We start from the raw sequence: 23,053 nt of genomic DNA, 5'->3' as shown, positions 1-23,053 counted from the left end.
AAAACACAGACATCGGAGGACAGTAAGGCTACAAGAGATTACAGACATCAGGAGAGGGTGAGGCCATAGAAGGGTTTGAAAATAAGAATGAGAATTTTAAAGTCGAGGTGTTGCTTGACTGGGAGTCAATGTAAGTCAGCAAGCATAGGGGTGATGGGTGAAGAGGACTTGGTGCAAATAATGACAGAGGCAAAGGTTTGGATGATTTCAAGCTTACAGAGGATAGAACATGGTAGGTCAGCCAGCAGAGTGTTGGAATAGTTAAGTCTAAAGGCAACAAAGGCATTCCTGAAGGTTTTAGCAGATGAACTGAGGCAAGGGCAGAGTTGGTGAGGTTGCAGAAGTTGAACTAGTCGGTCTTAGTGACGGTGTGGATATGTGATTAGAGGTCATTGATCCTGCAATAGGGTCAACTATGAGATTAAGGTCACAAGCAATCTAGTTCAGCTTCAGGCAGTTACGAGGGAGAGTGAATGATGGTTGGGAAACTTTGTGGTGGGAATAGAGGACAATAGGTCCTATGGTACTGTACCTTTAAGTACTTAAGCTTCAGTTTCTCCTCGTCCACTTCGAATCTTTGTCTGGTAATTTTCTCTTGTATTTTCCTCTTGTCCTGTAAAATTAGAATAGAAATTCAAGAGCCCAGTCTATCTATTTTATTTAATTTCCCATTAATAATATTAATATAACATAATCTTGTGATCATCAGCAAAGTGATGGCATTCACCACTGATCTCAAAAACGCTACCCAAAAAGTCCTAATGATCTCTGTGCCATGGATTTCACATTTACTGACGTTCATTGGAATCAGGCACCAAGCCAGGTATCTAGCAACAGTGGTGTCATCAAGCAGGGTAAGCAGCCAAACACATTGAAATATTTTCAGAGACAACAAACTAGGAAGTAAAATGCTTTGATTATCTTTCACTTAAAAAAAATTAAAGAAAGCAAAGATTAGGATATACATAAGAAGCTGAACTATCAAAGAAACTTCAAACAAAAAATTATGAACTTATCATTTTGGAAAAAGTTGACATGACAAATATAAAATTAGTTTTCAAGGGCCAGCGAGGTTCTTCAGCAGGAGTTATGACTTAGTACGCAGTTAAAAACCCAGTTAAACCTCATTGACAAGGTAGAACATTCTTAGGTTTTGATGAAGGGACACAGACCTGAAATGTTAACTGTTTCTCTCTCCACAGATGCTTCCAGGTCTACTGAGTATTTACAGAAGTTTCTGTTTTAATAACATTTTTGGGTATATTAAAATGTTGAAGGAAAAGCTCTCATCAGCTCAGTAATTTCTAATTGATTGCAGTGTTTTTTCCAGCCCTTAACCTCTTGAAATACTGTGCAAAATGATCAAACAAATAACAATTTTGCCACATAATTGAATTCACTCAATTGTTCTATTCATTTACCTGTTTTATCAGTTGTATCAGATTTGGCAAGAAGCTAACAATGGAATGCAAAATGGATTACAATTATAGTGCTGTAAAAATGGTCACACGTTTGTTATGGATAGCTGAAAAGTTTATTTGCTTCTCTACAATATACATATTATAGTGCAGCACAACCTATCTTCAAAATAGCCCAATTAATCACACACAACAATAGAGCAAAGTATTTAATGCCTCATTTGTAAACATCACCAGGCTTGAGCACCTGATGAGGACATTTTCACAAATGAACGAAAACACTCGTCATGCTGATTGCCAAAAATACAACTGATGAGGTTGAAAAACACCTGACGAAGTGAAAGGCGACTTAAAACAACACTGAATTAATTATTAGGCATTCATCTGACCTGGATAAAAACACATTGAAAAATTTGATTGGCAAAAAGTGCTAATCAACTTTAGTGTGGTAGTGCAACACTTCAATAAGTAAATCCAGACTTTAGCAGTTCACATGGTTAATTTTATTCATTTAACAGATATGCATTTAACAGGGACAACTATCCTTGTCATGATATAAAAGGAATTTGTGCGTGGAGATTTTATTCTCCTTAACCACTTTTTAAATCATTTTTTTACTCATTGAAGTAGATTTGAGTGTTTTATGTTTGTTCCAGTATTAAAATCCACAGCAAAGCCATTCAATAAATATACAGTGCACTGTATCCTCCAGGTCAGGCAAGTGATCTAACCTGTACTAAAAAAGGTCAACTAAAATTCACAAAAAATGGTGTATTATTGGTGTGTTAGTGACCTCTTATGGCATTCATTGTTCAATTCAGGCCACCTAATAATAGAAAGAATATTATTGTTTTTAAGAATATTCATGGAACAGCAATGAAGGCCATTTCAGGTTACAGAAATTTAAGTTGTGTAAAGTTTGGAAAAAAGGTGACATCATGGAAATTTGGTGGAAGATTTGCACTGTGTCTGTTTATGACTTTGCCACAGTAAGAGCAGGTAGGAAATCTTCCCCAGTGAACAGAAATTACAACATTGATCTGGTTCAATTATCCAGGGATCAAAGAAAAGGGAAGAAAAGTTAAATTAGATAGCCAATTTTACAAAGCTACATTTCCAGTGGGTAGCACCTTAGAAAATCACAGGTATCTGCTTCCAGTGGATAAAACTCCCCACGGACAGTCCGCATTCATAAAATCAGCCCTTCAGAATATAAGAGCAAGCAGGGAAATCAGGCAGTATTAAAGTCAGGGAATATGTGACAGGAGAGGACAAATGGGTTGAAGCATCAATTGAATGTATTTTGGGAGAGAAGTGACTGAGGGATATCGTAAGAAGACAAGTGGGTAGCATTGACCCATGAAAAAGTGTTGGATTGTTAGATCACATGGTCTTCCCCATTCCTAAAAATTCCTATGCTCCTATACCTATCTGTTCCTGATCCTTTCAATGTCAACAACTGTAAGCCAAGCTGACATCCAAAGGTTGACTGTAATATCATTTCTATTGAAGTTCTGATCTTAACTAAGCAGCATTACAGCTGTACATTGAAGAGCCACCTGGGAAAGAACACAATAAAGAAGTTTTAAAAATTGGAAATCAATAAACAATTACCGTCAGGCCAAATTTTTGAACCAGTGCTTTCTGCCAGTGGCAGCTGTGTCTGCTAAACACAAGAAAAATATTATTCAATTATGATTTTATGGTTACTGCCAACAGTGGGGACGACACTGAGAGGCAAGCTGCTGGATTTAACCCTGGTGGTAATCTTGTAAAGCCTAGTGAACAGATTGTCAGCACTCATTGACAGCAAAACCTGCATGAGTTCAGGGTTAGAAATGTGGCTGCAGCGAATTGATGCATCAGTTAAACAATGTAAGTAGCTCTTCATCCTGACTTTTCAAACGTAAAAAAATTCTGTCCCAATTCAAACCAAACTTACACAAAGCAAGGAAATATCCATGTTAGAGAAAACTGTAACAATGGGGCGGGGGCAGTGGGCGGTTTCACTGCTTCTGCCAGGTGGAAATTGAGCAGAATGTGAGTTAAAATCCAACCCGAGTATACCGATTACTCTTTCACCATTCCATGGCCATGGTAACGCCACTGTTTCCTTAAGTAGCTGGGACACAGGCGGGAGCCTCCTGAGTACATGTAAATCAGGGTCCGATAATGTTCCTCTATCTCTATGGACGCTGCCTGACCTGATGAATGTTTCGAACATCTGCAATATTTTGCTCCTATAATACGGACAGACCCCAAAGATTTTTCTTCTTTATTCTTTCTTAGGATATGGATGCCGCCAAGAATAGGCCAGCACCTTGTTGCCCATCCTAATTGCCCTTGAGCTAAGTGGCTTGCTAGTCCATTTCAGAGGGCAGTTGAGTTTCATGAGTCAGCCACATTGCTGTGGATCTGGAGTCACATCTAGGCCAGACCAGGTAATGATGGCAGGTTTCCTTCCCTAAAGGATATTAACGAACCAGATGGTTTTTTTATGACAATCGATGGTGCTTTTGCGGTCACCATCGCTGAGACTAGCTTTGCATTCCAGGTTTATTAGTTGAATTCAAATTCCACCAGCTGGCATGGTAGGATTTGAACCCATGTCCCCAGGGCATTAGCCTGGGCCTCTGGGTACTAGTCCAGTGGTATTACTGCTACGCCACCATCTCCCCTTGAATAAAAAAATAATGTTATGGCTCTGGCATGACAGTACATCAAAGTCTCCATTGGAAGGTTGGCAGCCACCTTGGAGACCCAGCTCCAGCAGTTTCTGCTGGATTTGCACTCAGACCTGCAGTATAGCCAGTGGCTAGGCGAGAGGGGGTACAGGGCACCTCGACTTCCCTCCATGTGCCCCTGCTCCTCAACGAGTCAGGGAGGGGCCATTGGGCACCCAAAGGGAGGAGCCAGGCAGCCCAGAGGCATCCATCCAAGGCATTCCAAGGGTGTCCTGCCACTACAACTCCTCTCTGACAGTGACCCCATCAACTCCAGCAGGTCAGGCCAAGGAGGGTGCACCTGCCCCAGAGCAGGAGCCCTTAGCAGGCTGGGGCCCGCAAGGCCTCGGGCCACCAGCGGATGCCCTCAAAGTCATCTCAGACAATGGGGCATATCAGTCAGCAGGCTGCATCCACCTCCGCTGCGGATGTCGGGGCTACACCTGGACGAAACGGTAGGGTAAGAAAAATTAAGAGATTTTGAAAGCACACTTGTCGCATGGGTGTTCACTCATTGTATATGCTTTTCAATTCTGTAAATATATTTTGGATTAATCCTTTTCTGAGAATCATGGATTCAATAAATATTCAATGTGATTCAATGTTCCACATTTGTTCAACATGTACCCCCAACGCCCAATGAATTCAGCACAATCCACCAATTAATGGTTGCATTAATTCTCCCACAATTTCACCACAGTGAGTTGCCTTTATTTTCAACACAAAAACAGAAAATGCTGGAAAAACTCAGCAGGTCTAAGAGCGTCTGTGGAGAGATAAACAGAGTTAACGTTTCGAGTCTGTGTGACTTTCCACAAGATGTTATTAGACCTGCTGAATTTTTTCAGCATTTTCTGTTTTTGTTTCAGATATCCAGCATCCACAGTATTTTGCTTTTATCTTAGCCTTTACTTCCACATCGGCGACATCAACAAAGGCACATCAATATGTGACCATGCTGGCTGGCCAATACACCTGTCACTCTTAAATCTCAGGCAGGCATTATTTGGGCTCAGGAGAATTGCTCATCAAAGTTAATTATCCTGCTGCTGTCACATTAATGTCTATTGTTTATGGATTGCACAAGTATTTGTCATGACTAACATTATAATCATTTCTCCAATGTGTACTTTGTAATGGTGTTTACTTTATGAGAGTGAGTGTTTGGAAAAAGCAGTATCAAACATTGAACCTCATAGGCTTCCATGCCTCTCTGCAGCTTGTTCTCACCTCTGTGTTTAAGGCTGAGCTTAGTTCCCACTCTCCCTATGCATGACACTGACCAGTCCAAACATTGGAAACACATCTTCAATAAGCCAATAGTTTGCTCTATTAAGGACCTTATGGTGGAATGTGCTGCATTGTATCTCTCCTTAGATGCACTCTGTGGCTGACAAACCAGCGTTGTTAGCCATACTTTCTGGGGATACCCTTTGTCACCAAGGAGCCAACTCTCTAAGTGCCAAGGGCCCTCAAATATCTGTGGCACTTGTGAGTGATGCAAGATGTAAGAGCTCTGAGATCTCCCTGGGTGCCTAGCACAAATGTGCGTGATCTGCTTTCTGTGATCAAAATCCCTTTCTATTAATGAATCTCACAGGCTGCTATCAGGGAGCTCTCAAGATTACACGTATGCATTGGATGGCACCCTGCATTTGTGGGAAACCTGAGATTCTAGCGAATCTCACAGCTCTGGTAGCCTGGCTTGCACCATCCATGCGGACTGCGCATAATGATGAGCTTTATTGAAAAGGCATCTGTCACCTCCCTTATGCAGTTGTGTGTTGCCGATTGTGATATTCCTTAAAGGTCCCTGGTGGAGCTTTGGAAGGATCCGCTGGCTAAAAAGGTAAGTACAGAGGCTACCTTCAATGTAACTGGCATGGGACACCCTCCAAGTCCTTGCCGCATGACCTCCTCATGAAAAAGGTGGGAAATGTGAGCTATCATATCCCTAGGCAAGCAAAGGCGCCTGTAGCACTGTATTTCGCTCATTTCCATTTATGTGCTGAATCTTGGTCGCACCAAACGTCTTTGTGGATTTGGCTCCTCCTCGGCAGCATCTGGGACTTCCAGGGACCCCTCTGGCTTTTGCTCCTCAGAGTGATGGTCTACCCTGAGCTGTGCTAATTGGAGATGGGCTCCTCTTCTCCTCATTCTAATATAAGCTATCAGCGAGGCAGCGTTGCCTGCAGCCTGCATTCTCCACTCCTCCTTGTATTTGTGAAAGGATGCAATTGAACAGTCAATGGTAGTTCCCCTTGAATGATCTCCCTTCATCTCCAAGCCAGGGATCCAGGCTCAAACCCTTGACATGCCCTCAGTCTGTACATGGCATTCCCTGTCCACCTCTTGCAGGCTACATCCTGGAGGTCGACAGGTGGCTGAGCATCCCTCAGAGGTGACTGCACTTTCACAATGTGGTTCTTCATTAGGTTCAATACACCAATGTGTTATAACCCTCAGTCAGGCTATTGTCAGTTCACCTGCTGTTGCTAGACAATAACTATCGATACCCAATCCTTGTACTTAGTCTTGGCAGTAAGTATGGTACCTTGCAAGTCATGACCAGTACAATGGAAACATCAATGCTTGTAGTGTCAATTTAGCTTCTGTGCAGCAGTTGTGGCCCTTAATTGTTTGATCCTCCTTTCCTTTTCACATGCCGCTGTGAGAATCAGATGGCCACTTAAGACCAACTGCATTGTAGCATCAAAACTTAAGGGATTCTCACCTCAATGTGCACCATTAATGAAGGAACAAAACTAGTTCATTGCTCATTAGCCCCTCGAGTCCAGCTCTCAGCTGACCCATGTTCTCCATGATTTGTGCAGGAAATTTATGGGATTCCCCTTCAATCAGCCCAAAATTGTTTTGCTGAACTCCTCCCAGATGCTCTGAAACCCCTTCCATATCAATTTTTTCAAGTTTGTTTTTACAACTGTGTCATTCATCAGTGATTGCGAACATGGTGATCATCACTTCTGTAAGTGCAACCGGCTTCCAACCTCCCCCATCACCCACCAAGTTCCTCCCATCCTCCCCCAGAGTCATTGCTTCCTAATTCCCATTCCTCCTGTAACTATCCAGCCTCTCCCTGTTACCCTTGACCCCATCATTGTACATGTTGATATTCCTGTTAGTCCCCTGAACCCTTCAATGTTGATGTCCTTTGTCGACCTACCCCTTTTCGAGGCTACATGCACACTTACTTTTTAGGAGCCCCCCATGAGACCATCCGATGCAACCCATGGCTTTCTAGCTACCAACATACAGAATACTGATACCTCCCCTTAATATTACTGTGCTCTCTGTCTCCAAATAACATGACTCAAACTCCCAGGACTAAATCCCTTAGTTAACTGATCATGCCCTACACATCATTTTAAGCATGACTGCCACTGCCCAGAGAGGTCTTCTCCCACCCAATACTGAGACCAAGACATGCATGCAATGCAGAGCCCTCTAACATGGTCCTTACAGCCCCAGGACAGTCTCTGAAATATGCTTCCGACAGCATGGTCTCAGCCCCAGGACATTCTCTCAACGTTTCTTGGACAGTTCTTTAACTTTTGCCTCCAGGCAGTTTTTCACCCTTCCACAGACAGTCTTTTAACTTTTTTTCCTGGACAGTCTTCCACTCTGTTCCTTCACCTCGCCCCTTGTCCTTTCTCTGTCTCACCCCTCCCCTCTCGTGTCTCCACCTAGTCTTGTCTCCATCTCACCTTCCCCTCTCATCTACCCCCCCCGACCTTGACCTGTCTCCATCTCACCCTCCCCTCTCAGCTTCCCCCCTTGTTCTATCTCCTTCTTACCCTCCCCTTTCATCTTCTGCCCACCCCCACCCAGTGCTGCATCCATCTCATCCCTCCCACTGGTCGTGCCTCCCATGCCCAGCCTTGGTGCAGCCTGTGTTACAGGGACCCGTTATTTAACAGTTACGATGTTAAAGGAAGGCAAAAGCTGCATCTGCTGACTTCCAAGTCATGGATGAAATTAAACTTGCCAGGTGCGTGCCACTTATATACAGTTGTAAAAGAGACCATTCTAATTATCAACAGGCGGGGCACTTAATTTGGAGGGGAAATGTGATTCTGATGAGTAGGCCTTTTAATGAGCATCCATGAGGTGAAAATTAACCCTAATGTGGTTCCTGATTTAACTCAGCAGAAAACTGGACCCGCCTTTAATCTGCCTTGAAAGTTAGGAGAACAAAGTTCCAAACTAGGAAGGATATCCAAATTACCATACATGATTATGTAATCAGTACATTGTATAATGTACTGGAGAAACTACAGGTTAATTACACGGAGGTTAATTACACTAGGGTTGGCTACATGGAGGTTAATTGAACTGAAGTTAATTAATTACACTTCCTTTCAGCTCTTCATCATCAGGTGCCAAAGGAAATAACAATTAAAGAGTCAGTAGTTTATGTTGGAACATTCTAGCAATGTGACATTGTTCTTAGTTTAGATTTGTTAATTATAAATTAAAACAAGAAATTCTGCATCAAGTATGTTGTACAAAGGGGTCAGAACTATTTCATCTTGGATTATAGGATTTTTGTTAAAAATCACTAATTTCCTTTTGGAATACAGTAGCAGGAGGTTTAATAATGATGACATTTTGACTACACAGCCTTCCATATCCAAAACCATGATAGTTAGAAATTTTGGTTTCAACCTCAAGGTTTGCCACATGGGACATTTCCCTGTCTAATTCAATCCCATCAGTTGTTCATAAGAGGCAGAATACAGACCATATTCAACTAGTCAGCACTTGCAAAACCAAAACAAAATGTCCACTGTTATATGTGATTATGTGATTGGACAGCGTGCTGCCCAATCACATAATCACATATAACATTGTTCATCCTGAGTGCGCTAATAGCTGCACTAACAACCGATTTAAAATAATCAGTGAAGCTCATAATGTAGCTCATTTATACTTGCCAGAAGTGACATACTTTCATATGCATAGACCTGTTCTCTGCAAACAAAAGGAATATGCTCAAGCTTTGCACCTTTTTTGAATTACTTGGGGGCTTGAAGAGCCCTTAGTTTTCTGTTGCTTTCCTCATGGCAACACCTTGGCCAATCAGAGTCGAGTTGCCAACCAATCAGCACCCTTTTCTCCTGTAGTATAAATTGTTGTGACCATTTAAAATTTGGCATTCTTGATTTGTCTTGATGAGTACAAGATGAAAAGCTGCATTGCAGTCATATGTCAAGTAACAATGGGCTGAATCTTACCCATGTTGGGCGGGCTGTGTGGGAGTGGATGCGGAGCCATTCGCTGCCTGTGATTGGCTGCACGCTGCCATTTTACGTGGGTGGGCTAATTAAGGCCCACCCAGTATAATATGCGTTCCGTACCACTCAGCACTACCTGCGCGGGTGGGGGAGGAAGGAGAATCGGGGCCCGCGCTCTTTCGCGGGTGCGGGAAAGAGCACAGCAATCTCCCTGAGGCACGGAGCTGCCTCAGGGAGATTAAGTTGACAGTAAAAGTTTTCAAATACTAAAGTAGAAAATTATTTGAACATATTTCCTCATGTGGCAGTGTCACATGAGCTGGGGCATGTTTGTGAAGTCACAAAAATGTATTTATTTATTTTATAGAAGCTTCAGGAAACCTCATCCCGACCGTGGACGAGTCTTCCTGAAAAACATGAAGGCCGCTTGGGGCTCTTTGCCTGCCCGCCAACCTTAAGGTTGGACGGGCAGCGTTGTCAACAAGTTTAATTGCTTTTTTAATGGCCTTAATAGGCCGTTGACAGTTCGGCGGGCACGCCGCTGCCTCCAGCGCGCCCGCCGAATGAAACATCAAAATGATGTGCGATGATGTCGGGACGCATGCCCAACGTCACCATGCATCATTTTATGTGTCAGCGTGTTGGGCCCGCCCCCGCACGCCGATGACAATATTTTGCCCAATGTTTCAGTCCACTACCCACAATAAGGACTCAAAGAAATATACTCGGTGAAGCTCCAGCATTTTGAGCCTAAAGTGTGATTATTTCTAACTTCTAGAAACCAGAATATGTAACATGGCGGCAGTGGGTGTCTGTGAGTAAAACCTCAAACATTTTAAATGAATTTAATGCTTAGATTAAGAATCAACTTGAATTAGTGTCAGAGAGAGAGAGAAAAACTGAGTGAATTGTATGAAAATAAATGACTGCTGCCACAGCATTGAACACACAACTACAGCCCATGATGAATTGGGAGGCTGATGATGTCATAGGGGCACTTAGGAAGTTTTTTAAAAAGTGCGGACTGACATTCAGAAGCTTTCTAAAAGGCTGTAGTGAAGAGGAAAGGGTCAGCTACATCCTTCTGTGGGAAGGAGAGAAAGGATTAAATTTGTTTGCTAGTGGGTAGCTAGAGTGAAGATGACAGCAGGAACCAAGACAAAATGCTCGCTCAACAAGTGATCCAGGGTTGGCCTGATAAGATACAGCAAACACGCCCAACATTAAGGTATCAGAGGGGAGAATTTTGTCCCTGTCAGACAATTTGGGTGGGCGCGGGCGGGCGCACAGCCGATCGCCACCTGTGATTGGCTGCATGCCGCCATTTTGCATGGGCGGGCCAATTAAGGCCCGCCCAGTGTGACGTGCACCCGGAAGCGCTGAGCGCACCCTGTGCGGGCGGCGGGGGGGAGGAGGCTGATTCGGGGCTGCACTTTTGAGCGCAGAAATCAGTTTGATTTTTCAAAATTTTAATAAAGTTTAAAAAAACTAATTTTTAAGACATGTCCCCTCATGTGAGTGTCACATGAGCCGGGACATGTCAATGAATTTTATGAAAAAATGTTATTAAATTTTAAAAGCCTTCATGAAACCTCATCACACCCATGGATGAGGTTTCATGATAAATGCGAAGGCCACCTGGGCTCTTCACCTTCCCGCCAACCTTAAGGTTGGACGGGCAGCTCAGTTAAGTGCTTTAATTAATGTTTAAATGTCCTCACTAGGCCTTTGACAGTTCGGTGGGCGCACAGCCGACTCCAGTGCGTGCCCGCCGAACTGAATATCTGAATGACGCACGGTGACGTCGGGACGCACGCCCGACATCACCGTGGGTCATTTTACCCGTCGGCAGGCAGGGCCCGTACCCGCTTGCCGACCCGAAGATTCTGCCCAGAGTCAATCAGAGATGACACCTCACTAGAAGATGATGTTCTGCTAGCCAGATACAGAATAATCATACCCAAAACAATGCAGGAAGAGCTTCACCAGAAGATACATGATGGCCACATGGGAATGGAGAAGTATAAGTTCAGAACCTAATCAGCTGTGTACTGGATAGGCATCTACAAAAACATCGAAAGAATGGTGTCTACATGAAATGTATGCCAGAAATAGAGTAACACATGGCAGAAAAAGGAGACGATAGCTACTGTAGTGCCACCCAGACCATTGCATACTGTGCGAGGTGATTTATTCACATGCAACCAAGAATGGTATCTCATAGTTGCAGAGCTACTGCTCAAAGTTCCCTTTTATCTGAAAGGTGAAAGATTTGAGGGCTACAACGATCATTTCAGCAGTATGCGTTCTGTTCCCTGAGCAAGGATTTCCTGAAAGAATAATATGTGACAATGGAACCCAATTCACTTCCAGAGAATTTAAGGAATTCACTGAACGGTATGGGTTCAATATCATCACCTCATCACCACATTACCCAAGGGCACGGGTTTATAGAAAGACATGTCCAGATGGTCAAGAGAACCCTCATACAATGCTGAGAGACAAAGGAAGGTCCAAACCATGCCTCATTGTCATTTTGATCTATACCTCTCAAGCTTGAAATGAAATGAATCACAGAATCACAGAATTTTAACGGCAGAGAAGGAGGCCATTCGGCCCAACATGTCTGCACTGGCTCTCCAAATCAGCATTATGACCAACTGTCAGTGCCCTGCTCTTTTCCTGTACCCCTGCACATTGTTTCTATTCAAATCATCATCTAATGCCCTCTTGAATGCCTTGATCGAACCTGCCTCCACCACACTTCCAGGCAGTGCATTCCAGACTCGAACAACTCGTTGTGTAAAAAAGTTTTTTCTCAAGTCACATTTGCTTCTTTTGCAAATCACTTTAAATCTGTGCCCTCTCATTCTTGATCCTTTTATGAGCGGGAACATCATCTCCCTATCTACTCTATCCAGGGCCCTCATGATTTTGAACATCTCTATCAAATCTCCTCTTTGCCTTCTTCTCTCCAAGGAGAGCAGTCCCAACCTCTCTAATCTATCCTCATAGCTGAAGTTTCTCATCCCTGGAACCATTCTTGTAAACCTCTTCTGCACTCTCTCCAATGTGTTCACATCCTTCCTACAATGTGGCGTCCAGAACTGTATTTAATACTCCAGCTGAGGTCTAACGAGCCTCTCATATAAATTCAGCAGAACCTTCTTGGTCTTGTATTCTATGCCCCTATTAATAAAGCCCAGGATATTATATGCTTTATTAGCTGCTCTCTCCACCTGTCCTGCCACCTTCAATGATCTATGCACATATACACCCAAGTCTTTCTGTTCCTGCACTCCCTTCAGAATTTCACCCCTTATTTTAAATTGTCTGTCCATGTTCTTCCTATCAAAATGCATCACCTCACACTTCTCCACTTCATCTGCCACCTATCTGCCCACTCCACCAACTTGTCTACATCCTTTTGAAGTTCTACACTGTCCTCCTCAGTTTTCAACACTTCCAAGCTTCATATCATCTGCAAACTTTGAAACTGTCCCCTGCACACCAAGATATAGATCATTAATATATATGAGGAAAAGTAAGGGTCCCAATACTGACCCCTGAGGAACTCCACTACAAACCTTCCTCCAGCCTGAAAAATATCCATTGACCATTACTCTCTACTTCCTATTTTTCAGCCAATTTGCTACTATCCCTTTTATTCCATGAGCCAATAACTTATCTCACAAGTCTGTTGTGTGGCACTGTATCAAATGCCTTTTAAAAGTCCATGTACACGACATCAACAGCATTACCCTCATTGACCTTTTCTGCTACCTCTTCAAAAAACTCCAGCAAGTTAGTTAAACATGATTTTCCCTTTAGGAATCCATGCTGGCTCTTCTTTACCAACCCATATTTTTCCATGTGACTATTAATTCTATCCCGAATAATTGTTTGTAGAATCTTGCCCACTGCTGAAGTTAAACTGACTGGTCTGCAATTGCTGGGCTTATCCTTACAACTTTTTTTTGAACAAGGGCATAATATTTGCAATTCTCCAGTCCTCTGGCACTTCCCCGGAGTCTAGGGAAGACTGAAAAATTGTGGTCTGTGTCCCTGCAATTTCTACTCTCACTTCCTTCAATATCCTTGGATGCATCTCGACCGGTCCTGGTGCCTTGTCAACTTTAAGTACTGACAGTCTATTCAACACTTCCTCCTTCTGGTGACACAGTTTCCTTGTCTGTCACCATGGCCTGGGTAGCATCTACCTCCTTGGTAAAGACGGATGCAAAGTATTCATTAAATACTTCAGCCATGGCCCCTTTGTCCATGTATAAATTCCCTTTTAGGTCCCTAATTGTCCCTACTCCTCCTTTTACCACCCTTTTAATATTCATATGCGTGTAGAAGACTTTGGGATTCCACTTTAAGTTGGATGCCAGTCTTTTTTCATAATCCCTCTTTGTTTCGCTAATATGCTTTTTCACCCCCCCTCTGAACCTTCTGTATTCCTCTTGGTTCTCAATTGTATTTTCTACCTGCCATAAGCACACTTTTTCCACTTTATCTTAATTTCTATCTCCTTTTTCATCCAGGGAGCTCTGGGTTTGTTTGCCCTACCTCCCCCTTTCAATGCAATATACCTTGACTGTTCCTGAACCAATTCTTTTTTGAAGGTAGCCTATTGTTCAGCTGCAGTTTTTCCCTCCAATCTTTTGTTCCAATCTATCTGGTCCACAGAGCTGAATGATCTTCCTTCCATCATAAGGTCAGAAGTGGGCAAGTTCACTGATGATTGCACAATGGTCAGCACTATTCATGGCTCCTCAGATACTTAAACAGTTCATATCCAAATGCAGCAAGACCTGGACAATATCCAGGCTTGGGCTGACAAGTGGCAAGTAACATTCAGACCATCTCCAACAAGACAGAATCTAACCATCACCCCTTGACATTCAATGGCATTACCATCATTGAATCTCACACTATCAACATCCTGGGGGCTATCATTGACCAGAAACTGAACTGGAATAGCCATATAAATACTGTGGCTACAAGAGCAGGTCAGAGGCTAGGAATCCTATGAAGAATAACTCACCTCCTGTCTCCCCAAACCCTGTCCACCCTCCACAAGGCACAGGAGTGTGATGGAATACTCCCCACTTGCCTGGATGAGTGCAGCTCCCACAACACTCAAGAAGCTTGACACCACACAGGACAAAGCAGCCCGCTTGATTGGCACTACACCCACAAATATTGACTCCCTCCACCACCGACACACAGTAGCAGCAGTGTGTACCATTTACAAGATGCACTGCAGAAATTCACCAAGGCTCCTTAGACAGCACCTTCAAAACCCACAACCATTGCAATCTAGAAGGGCAACTTCTTACGGGAACACCACCACCCATAAGTTCCTCTCCAAGCCACTCACCATCCTGACTTGGGAATTGTTATGGCACTGCTAATTGCAAATGCTGAGCTGCTCAAACTTCAAAGGGAAACTTGAAACAACCGCCACAACTCTTTTGTATTTTGTATAAATTTCGAGATGCGTGACTTGAATTCAGTACTAAGAAGACCATCAAGTCTCATAGGTTTCTTACAAAACTAAATTAAACCTTTATTAATGAAAGAAGTTATTTTAAGTACACACATAGATCTATAAATTACTACTATGATAACTTCTAAATCCCCTAGTTAATCTAACTCCCAGTTACACGTTTCTTAAGGCAACAGTAAAGACACATAAATTTTAAAAGACCCAGGCAAAGAAACACAATAAATACCCTGAACAATCCAATTCAAAGTGAGTTTTCTTAACTTCAGTTCTTTGTAGACAACAGCTTGAGGTGTATATGCTGGAGGCTTTTTCACACTTGTTCCAGAACTTAGAATGCCTTCTCTCCTGAGGGAATGCTTCTATCCTTTATCCATACTTTCCCCTTTGAATGCAAATTCCCATTGTTTTACTATGGGCTGACTTTTCTGGCTGGTGGGGGGTTGGAGAAGGAGCGGGCGCAGACCTGATCGCCACCCACAATCGGGTCCGCGCCACCATTTTATGCGGGCGGGCCAGTTAAGGCCGGCCCAATGTGAATCGCAGTTCCCGAGGACAGCGGGAGTGGACAGGCGGCAGTGGGTCTGCAATGACTGCCGGGTCCAATGGTGACCCGGCGGCCTGGTTTAAAAAGTTGCTGCAGCCTTTCCGAGGCTGTGAATCATGGCTCCCCAGAGCACTGCTGGTGAGCAGGCCAGGCAGGAGGGTAGGGCAGGGGGGACCACTGTGCCCCTCATTTTTCGGATGATTGCCTTGCTGCCCTCCTCGAAGAGGTGGCAGCACATTGGGAGGTCCTGGTACCCCAGGGCAGGAGGAGGAGGCCCCCCCCCACATGACCAAACGTGCCTGGGAGGAGGCGGCGGAGGTGGTGAGATCCCGGGACGTGGTGCGGCGCACCTGGATCCAGTGTTGAAAGTGCTTCAACGACCTGTTGCGCTTAGGAAGGGTAAGTACCATGTTGGCAATGGTCCCTCAACCCAACAGATAGGCTTTCCCCCCTGCTGCCCTCCCCCCTCCGCCAAGTCTGAGTGTAGTGACTGCATTGAATCATTGACGACATGTGTCCTTCGCTGGGTGGACTGGCAGATATTACCCATGCTGAGGTCAGCCTGAGAGGGTGGTGAAGAGATGGGTTCTGCCCGCGCAGCATATGGTACACTGAGACCCAGATAACTGTTTTGGGGACAACCTGGAGGAGCTGCACCTAGGTGCAGTGCTGGAACCCCAGGACATGTCCAAGTCAGGGTGATGACATACTGGGAGGGGAGCTTCAAGGTGGCGTGGCATCGAACCATCTGCTGCCCTCTGTGCTCCATGTGCTTGTGCCTCCTTGCTATGGAAGGTTATACCATGTGGTGCCTAATGTGAGTTAGCCATTCTCAGCCACTTTGAGCAGGAGGCCCTGGATCTGGAGAGGCGCCATGCGCCCAGGTCCAGTGGTGTCGGTGAGGCTGGGGTGCCACGGCCAGGTAGGTATGCCTAGCAGTGAGGTCAGCATTGTTCTCCCAACAGCCATGGCAGTGCTGAATGTTCAGTGATTGAAGTTTGCAACATGGCTTGACCATTGCTTATGGAAGGATGAGCGCATAATGATCCGGGGGACAGGGATGCACTTTGTCATTGTCTCCACGTTAACTGATCCAATGTCCTTGTTCTTCCTTTCAGCATCAGTGGAACAGGGCCAGGAGGAGGAGCAGCAGAGGCCCCCTCTCACACCTGAGGGCCCTGAAGTCTCACCAGTGTCACACCATCTCTGGCAGGCACCAGTGCAGATACTAGCACCTCGGTGGGAATTAGAACATCGGCTAGTGTTCTGGGGCACAATGGTGAGGGCACATCACTGTCGCTGGAGGAGCTGGCAAGGACAGAGAGTGCCCATGGTGCCAGCAGTCGGAGGACTGCAGGGGACCAGGCACATGCTCAGTCGGTGCCTGATGATGTGCCTCTGGAGTCGTCCGCGACGCAGCAGCTGCAGGAAATGTGGCCGGGTGTGCGGGAGAATCTGAACGAGATACATGAGGTTGTGCTTGCTTGGTGTCCATGGTGGAGGAGTCTACGCGGACGATCGCCAAAGCAATGAGCCTCATGCCCAAGCGCCATGTGTCCTCCATGGAGAAAGCGGTGACTCTCATGGAGAGGCTCCTCCAGGAGACTCATCAGGGCTTCCTGGGGATGCGCTCGGGCCAGCAAGCCCTCACATCGGCATTGACCTCAGCTGGTCAGTGCCAGTGTGGAAGATGTTCTGGGCACCAGGTTTCCTAGCTCGGTGGCCATCCATGCATGGTGAGCAGGGAGGTCCGAAGCGACCTCACATTGGCGCAGCAGCTGCCTGTCATCTCTGCGGGCTCCTCTCAGGGCGCTCCGGATGAAGGCGGCAGCTCCTCTGCCCCTCTGCCAGTGACCATTGCATCCAGTGAGGCTGCGACGACCGGGGAGATGCCAGCTGTGGAACTGGCAGCTCCCTCCCAGGCGGGGCCAGCACAGACTCCACGGGCCAGAGGACAACCGCTAAGGTCATCGGGGCCAACAGGACATCAGAGTTTGCAGGACCCGGAAACGTAAACATAAGGCATCTGAGACACACCACGGGTTTATCACTGGTGCTTTTGCGTTGGCCTGAGATGAGGTCTTTATGATTTGTTTTGATTTTGAACACCTTTGTCATTTTGTTTCCTATAGTTTCTTTGCTTGTAATATTAAATTCAGACATGTGACCAAGGCTGAGGGTACCGCTTTTCTTCTGCAGCCCAGGCTTGTCCTGGAGGTCCATATGTGTGCTCTAGCTGAATGTTCATTGGATTAAAGCCTCCCAGGTGTCCCTGCCTCCCTGGAGTATTCCCGGGTCAGTGTCTACCCCCTCAGCATTTCCCTGTGCATGCTCATCCTCGGACTCACTGCTGGACTCATCGTGTGCAGCCGCAGCCACTGCGTCGACGTCTTCATCGTCCACAGTGCCCCCCCCCCACCCCCCCATCTTTTCAGCGCAAGATTGTGGAGAGCAATCACTTTCTAATAATAAGATTCTCCCAAAGTACCAATCTGACCAGTAATCTTTGGGAAAAATAAACATGCTGTTTTTTAACTTCCCCTGATTAGGTGTAAGATTTCACCCTTATTTGAAATCAATCTCATCTGGTTTATTTCAAAATGCAAATTTTCCCTTTACACCTATGTAAACCACTATCACCGACACACGATCTGGGGGGTACTGGAGTGCACCCCCTGAGCGATCCAGGCATCAGAAGGGCATCTTGAGAAGACCAATGGCTCCCTCCATGACGTGGCTCCTATTGTACCACTGCTCAGTTTCTGTTCTTGGATAGTGGAGAGGCATCATGAGCCACCTTCTGAGGGGATAGCCCTTGTCACCCAGCAGCCATCCATCCAGCCGGGCTAGAGCACTGAAGACCTGGAAGCACTGAGGATGCAGGTGTTGTGGGAGCTGCCTGGGTACCTTGCACAGACTTGCCGAATCAGCATCCTGTGATCACACACTATCTGCACGTTCATGGAGTGGAAGCCCTTCCTGTTGACGAAGGCACCGGGCTCACCTGCTGGCGCCTTGATGGCCACATGTGTACAGTCTATTGCACCCTGGACGCGGGGGAAGCCAGCAATGGCTGCGAAGCCTCTGGCTCGCTGTGCCTGGCTTGCCTGGTCCCAATGGAAGTGGATGAAGGCTAATGCCCGTCTGAACAGATCGTCTGTAACCTGCTTGACACAAGTGTGGATAGCTGATTGGGGGACACTGCAATGATCACTCACCGACTTCTGGAAGGAGCCAGAGGCATAGAAGTTGGGGGCAGCTGTGACCTTCAGAGCCACTGGCATGGGGTGCCAACCCACACAGTTAGGGGAGATCTCAGGCCCAATCGTCTGACAGATATAGTTGACCGTCTCCCTTGAGAGACAGAGCCTCCTTTGGCACTGCTCCTCAGACATATTGAGGTAGTTGCTTCACTGCCTGTATATCCTGGCAGTAGGATAGTGGCGTCTTCTGTGGCCCCTTCCGCCTTGGACTACCTCTTGGCCCTGCGCCCCTTGTGCCTGCACCTGTCCTTCCAAAGGTGGCTCCTCTGGAGGCTGACTGTGCACTCCTGGCCTCCTCCCCCTTCTAACCCTCCCTTCCTCCTCAGCGGAGGTGCCTCCAGTGGAGAGTTCAGCTCCTATTCCCAGGCTAAGGGAATCCTGAAACTGCAGGCCCAAAAAAGATTCCTCAATGCAGAATGCTGACCTGAAGGTTGTGAGTCCAGACCAAGCAGCTGGTATGCCTCTTAAAGTATTACAGATCACACAGGCAAGCATCAGAAACTTTGAAACATCAATATTTGACAGAGCACACTTGCGACCCCACTGAGCCCTCTTATCCCGCCCGTGGATGAGATTTATACAAATGTGTCCTACCCGCCTGCCCGTTGCGCCCGTCCGCCGACCCGTAGATTGCGTGGGCGCCGAGAAATCATGGTCGATTGGAGCGTCAAGGGCCTTTCATTAATGGCAGGCGCGCATCAGAGAACATTGCACGTCCGCCCAAAGAAACATCGCGATGGCGCGTGGTGACATCAGGATGCTTGCTCGACATCGCCGTGCGGCATTTTACGTGCATGCCTGCATGGCCTGCCCCCACTCTCCAGCAGGAAAATTATGCCCTATGCCTTTGGACTTTACCTTTCTAATAATAAAATTCTCCCAAAGTACCAATTTGACCAGTAATCTTTGGGAAAAATAAACATGCTGTTCTATAACTTCCCCTGGTTAGGTGTAAGATTTCACCCTTATTTGAAATCAATCTCATCTGGTTTATTTCAAAATGCAAATGTTCCCTTTACACCTATGTTTACCTACTTAACATTTCATATCTTTTGATACATCAAAGCCTTCAGACCAGCTGCTTTTAATTCAATTAAGTCACACACACACACACGCACATACACAGACCCCGCCATTACTCTATTTTACAATAAATTCTACTAATATAGTGAAAATTATTATAACTTCCTGACAAATATATTGCCATTCCTTCACTGTTGCTGGGTGAAAATCCTGGAACTCCCTCCCTAACGGCACTGTGGGTGTACCTTTACCCCAGGGACTGAAGCGGTTGAAGAAGGTAGTTCAATACCATCTTCTCAAGGGCAATTAGGGATGGGTAATAAATGCTGGCCTAACCAACGATGCCCACATCCCATGAATGAATTTTTAAAAATTAACTGCCCACCAGTTCCCTGGCATTATTTTACACTTGCCACGCTATCTCTTCTCTTTAACTCTTTTTATATGTGGGATCCACATGGACCAGAGGTTTTTATCCTCACAAGTTATGATGCATCTGATTTCTTGCCGTAGAAACAAAATCTGTCAGAATATTGTGACAATGACCTGAATTTTAGTGAGTCAGGATAGCTCGGGAGCCTTTTAAAAATGGTGGAAGGGTCCCAATCCCAGGATTCCCAACCCCTTCCCTGGGCTGTATGATTTCCAGGCATGTCTTTTACGGGTGTGGGCTGATTCGGGTCACGAGCCCACGCCCAGTACTCCTGACCTGGCTGGCTCCACTGTGGATATAGGCATGTCCTGCTCCACAATTTTCATGGAGCTGGCCATGTATTTTAATGGACGTGGTTCATAGCGCCTTAGAACCATAGTCTGCGTGAGGGGACCTTTTAAAAGCTGAGTTCAAAAGATCGTCCTCATGCTCCCCATGCCAAGATATGTCCCACACCCACTCCTATGGTCTTTCATGACCCCATGCTAAACCATGGCCCTCCACCTACCCACAAGGTCTATTTTGCCCCCATGCCATGTTATGCCTCCCTAAGCACCCCCATGGCTGCTTATGCCCCCTATGCCAAGCTATGCCAAGCTATGCCTTTCCACCCACCCCCTTGGCCAAGCTATGGCACTTCCATGCCCATTGACCCACTATATACTGTATAGAACCAGTGAGTGCAATAGTGGCAATAAAATGGGTAAAAATAACACTTTTAGACAACAGTCATTCATTCATTATTTTCCACTATGTTAAAAAAGTCCTTTCACTACAGCCCAATAAAAGTGTCAATCAGTCAGACCCTTTAAAGTATCAATAACAGAAAGTGTAAGCACTTGAAACCTCTTAACCTTGTGTAAATAAAAATTGTGCAATTGATTGCAGTGATATAAGAGGCAGAGCTGTCAATCAAACAATATTTTCCCTGGAACTCAGATGTTTCAACGTAGAAATGGATGTCTGGGCTCTCAGCCAAGAATACATAATGAGGTTTGACATTAGGGGCATGAAGGGCCATGGAGGTGGGTGGGGGAATAGTCTGGCATGGGGGCAATGAAGTGGCATGGATGGGGCATGGGGAGTATGGGTGTATGGGAATCAGGTAAGGACTGAAGGGCCTTTCTGTTTTTATTTTAACTAGTGCCAAGTCCCACAGCACTGAGAGGGCTTTTTAAACAGCCTGCCTCCGCACTGGGCATCCTCTGTGGCTTGTCCAACCTCTTTCTCAGGTTGGTTGGCCCAACTCCAGCCTGCACCTGCTCCCTGGCAATGAAGATCCCACCTTTGCGGGCATGTTCTCCCAAGGTGGACGTGCTGAGCCGAGACTTTTCCTGACTCCCACTGTCCTCAGTGATGAAAATCCAGGGCCATATATCCATGCAAATAAATATCAGGTTAATAACGTCTTTACAAAACAGTATGAAAATGTAATATGTAAATCAGCAAATTGGAAGAAACTGTGGAATGTAATACGTGTAGAAGATTGGCACTGACCAGAAAACTCTTTGTGGGATTGGCATAAAACAATGGAAAAAGGAATTATTTACACAATTCTACAAAAGACCTGTTGCTCAGCACTTCTATACTAATGCTATGGTGTACAACTTTCCTGGCTTAGTGACTAGATAATTTTGTGATGTGCCAATTTCTAATTTAGGTTTTTATCCTATGATCTAATCACCTGCCATTAATACAGTATTCCATAGAGACCCAAGCAAGGTCCACATCCATGTGATCTGCAGTATCTCTAACAATTAGAAGTTATTATAGCATACATTCAATGATGCCATTTCTAGCACATAGCAAATGTGCTATCAAATATGACAAACATAGGATATTATTAAGATCTACATAAAATGTGTGATCATCCCAAACTAATTGGAGTACTTCCAATTGCTGACAAGCCAGCTGGGTATGACCAGCAGTTTTTGAAAAACTTGATGTTCATTGTTTTAATGTTGTATGTATTTCGAACTCTCGCAATGGAACATGAAATTATTGTGAAACCGTCTACTACACAGAAAGCTATGCTATAATTACAATGGCGTGGCTTCATGTTCTCACCTAGAAAATAAACAGCTTGCCCTCCAACACACTGGCGTCATGGTACTTGGCACAGATTCTGGCCTCTTGGAAAATGATACTTTTAAAATCAATGCATTGACACGTGCCTCTGTTAGACTGTATCGCAGATTTCATTTACAACTTCAAGGGTTATTTATTTAAACAATACAAATACAGTTATGCCAACATCTAAAGTGAAAACAAATCTGGAGGACGTCATGGGTGTAAACTGCAGAACTGCTAGAGAGACTTTGACTTTTATCTGCTGGGAGCAGTTATCTAAAGTTGAAGGTCCTTGGAGACTTTGACCTGAAAATGCCCTTCATACACAAACGCACACACACACAATACACAGCCTGGGATTACATGGAAAGCAAATTTAGAGAACTTACTGTGATAGCTTGTAGCCTTGCTTTCAGCAGACGAGTCTCTTCCATCCTGAGAATCAAAACAGAAAGAACCGAAGTGAAAGGATGAACAGCATGAGCCGGAGAGGGGAGAGGCAATTGCTGGTGTGTGCTACAGCTGGGGTGGAGATTATTCCTGGCTTGTCAGGACATCTCCTAGCAGATGATGGTGCTGACCTGACTCAGGCAGGCACATGTGATGAAGAGGTGCAGACACAGATTGCTGGCGTGGCTGTCACGTTTGAGTGACAGACCATATGTTCCCCTTAGTCCAGAATTCTTTTAGCTGGATTGTTTCAAGAGGTGAGACAGCTTCCTGAGGAAACGTGGCAATGCTGTCCCGTTAAGCGAGAGACTAGGAATGTCAATCTTATTTTAACATATAGGGCAGACCTGTTGTAGAGG

The 23,053-nt window shown here is 45.3% G+C and overlaps 1 protein-coding gene across 1 annotated transcript in view; it reads right to left on the bottom strand.

The window, feature by feature from the left end:
- The window catches only part of LOC144692244 (palmdelphin-like), a 74,380-nt gene extending 51,553 nt beyond the window's left edge, over positions 1 to 22,827 (bottom strand). The window contains exons 1-2 of the mRNA XM_078560839.1: positions 22,634 to 22,827; positions 533 to 613 (exon numbers count right to left, since the gene is read on the bottom strand). Coding sequence (XP_078416965.1) covers positions 533 to 613; positions 22,634 to 22,678 — 126 coding nt within the window. The 5' untranslated portion in view covers positions 22,679 to 22,827. The remainder of the gene's footprint in view (positions 1 to 532; positions 614 to 22,633) is intronic.
- Positions 22,828 to 23,053: the final 226 nt, after the last annotated feature.

The sequence above is a fragment of the Cetorhinus maximus genome, chromosome 17, assembly GCF_964194155.1.
Source record: "Cetorhinus maximus chromosome 17, sCetMax3.hap1.1, whole genome shotgun sequence".
In the NCBI taxonomy this organism is placed as follows: Eukaryota; Metazoa; Chordata; class Chondrichthyes; order Lamniformes; family Cetorhinidae; genus Cetorhinus; species Cetorhinus maximus.
The sequence above is the reverse complement of the archived record's forward strand: the minus strand, read 5'-3'. Positions and strand labels throughout refer to the sequence as shown.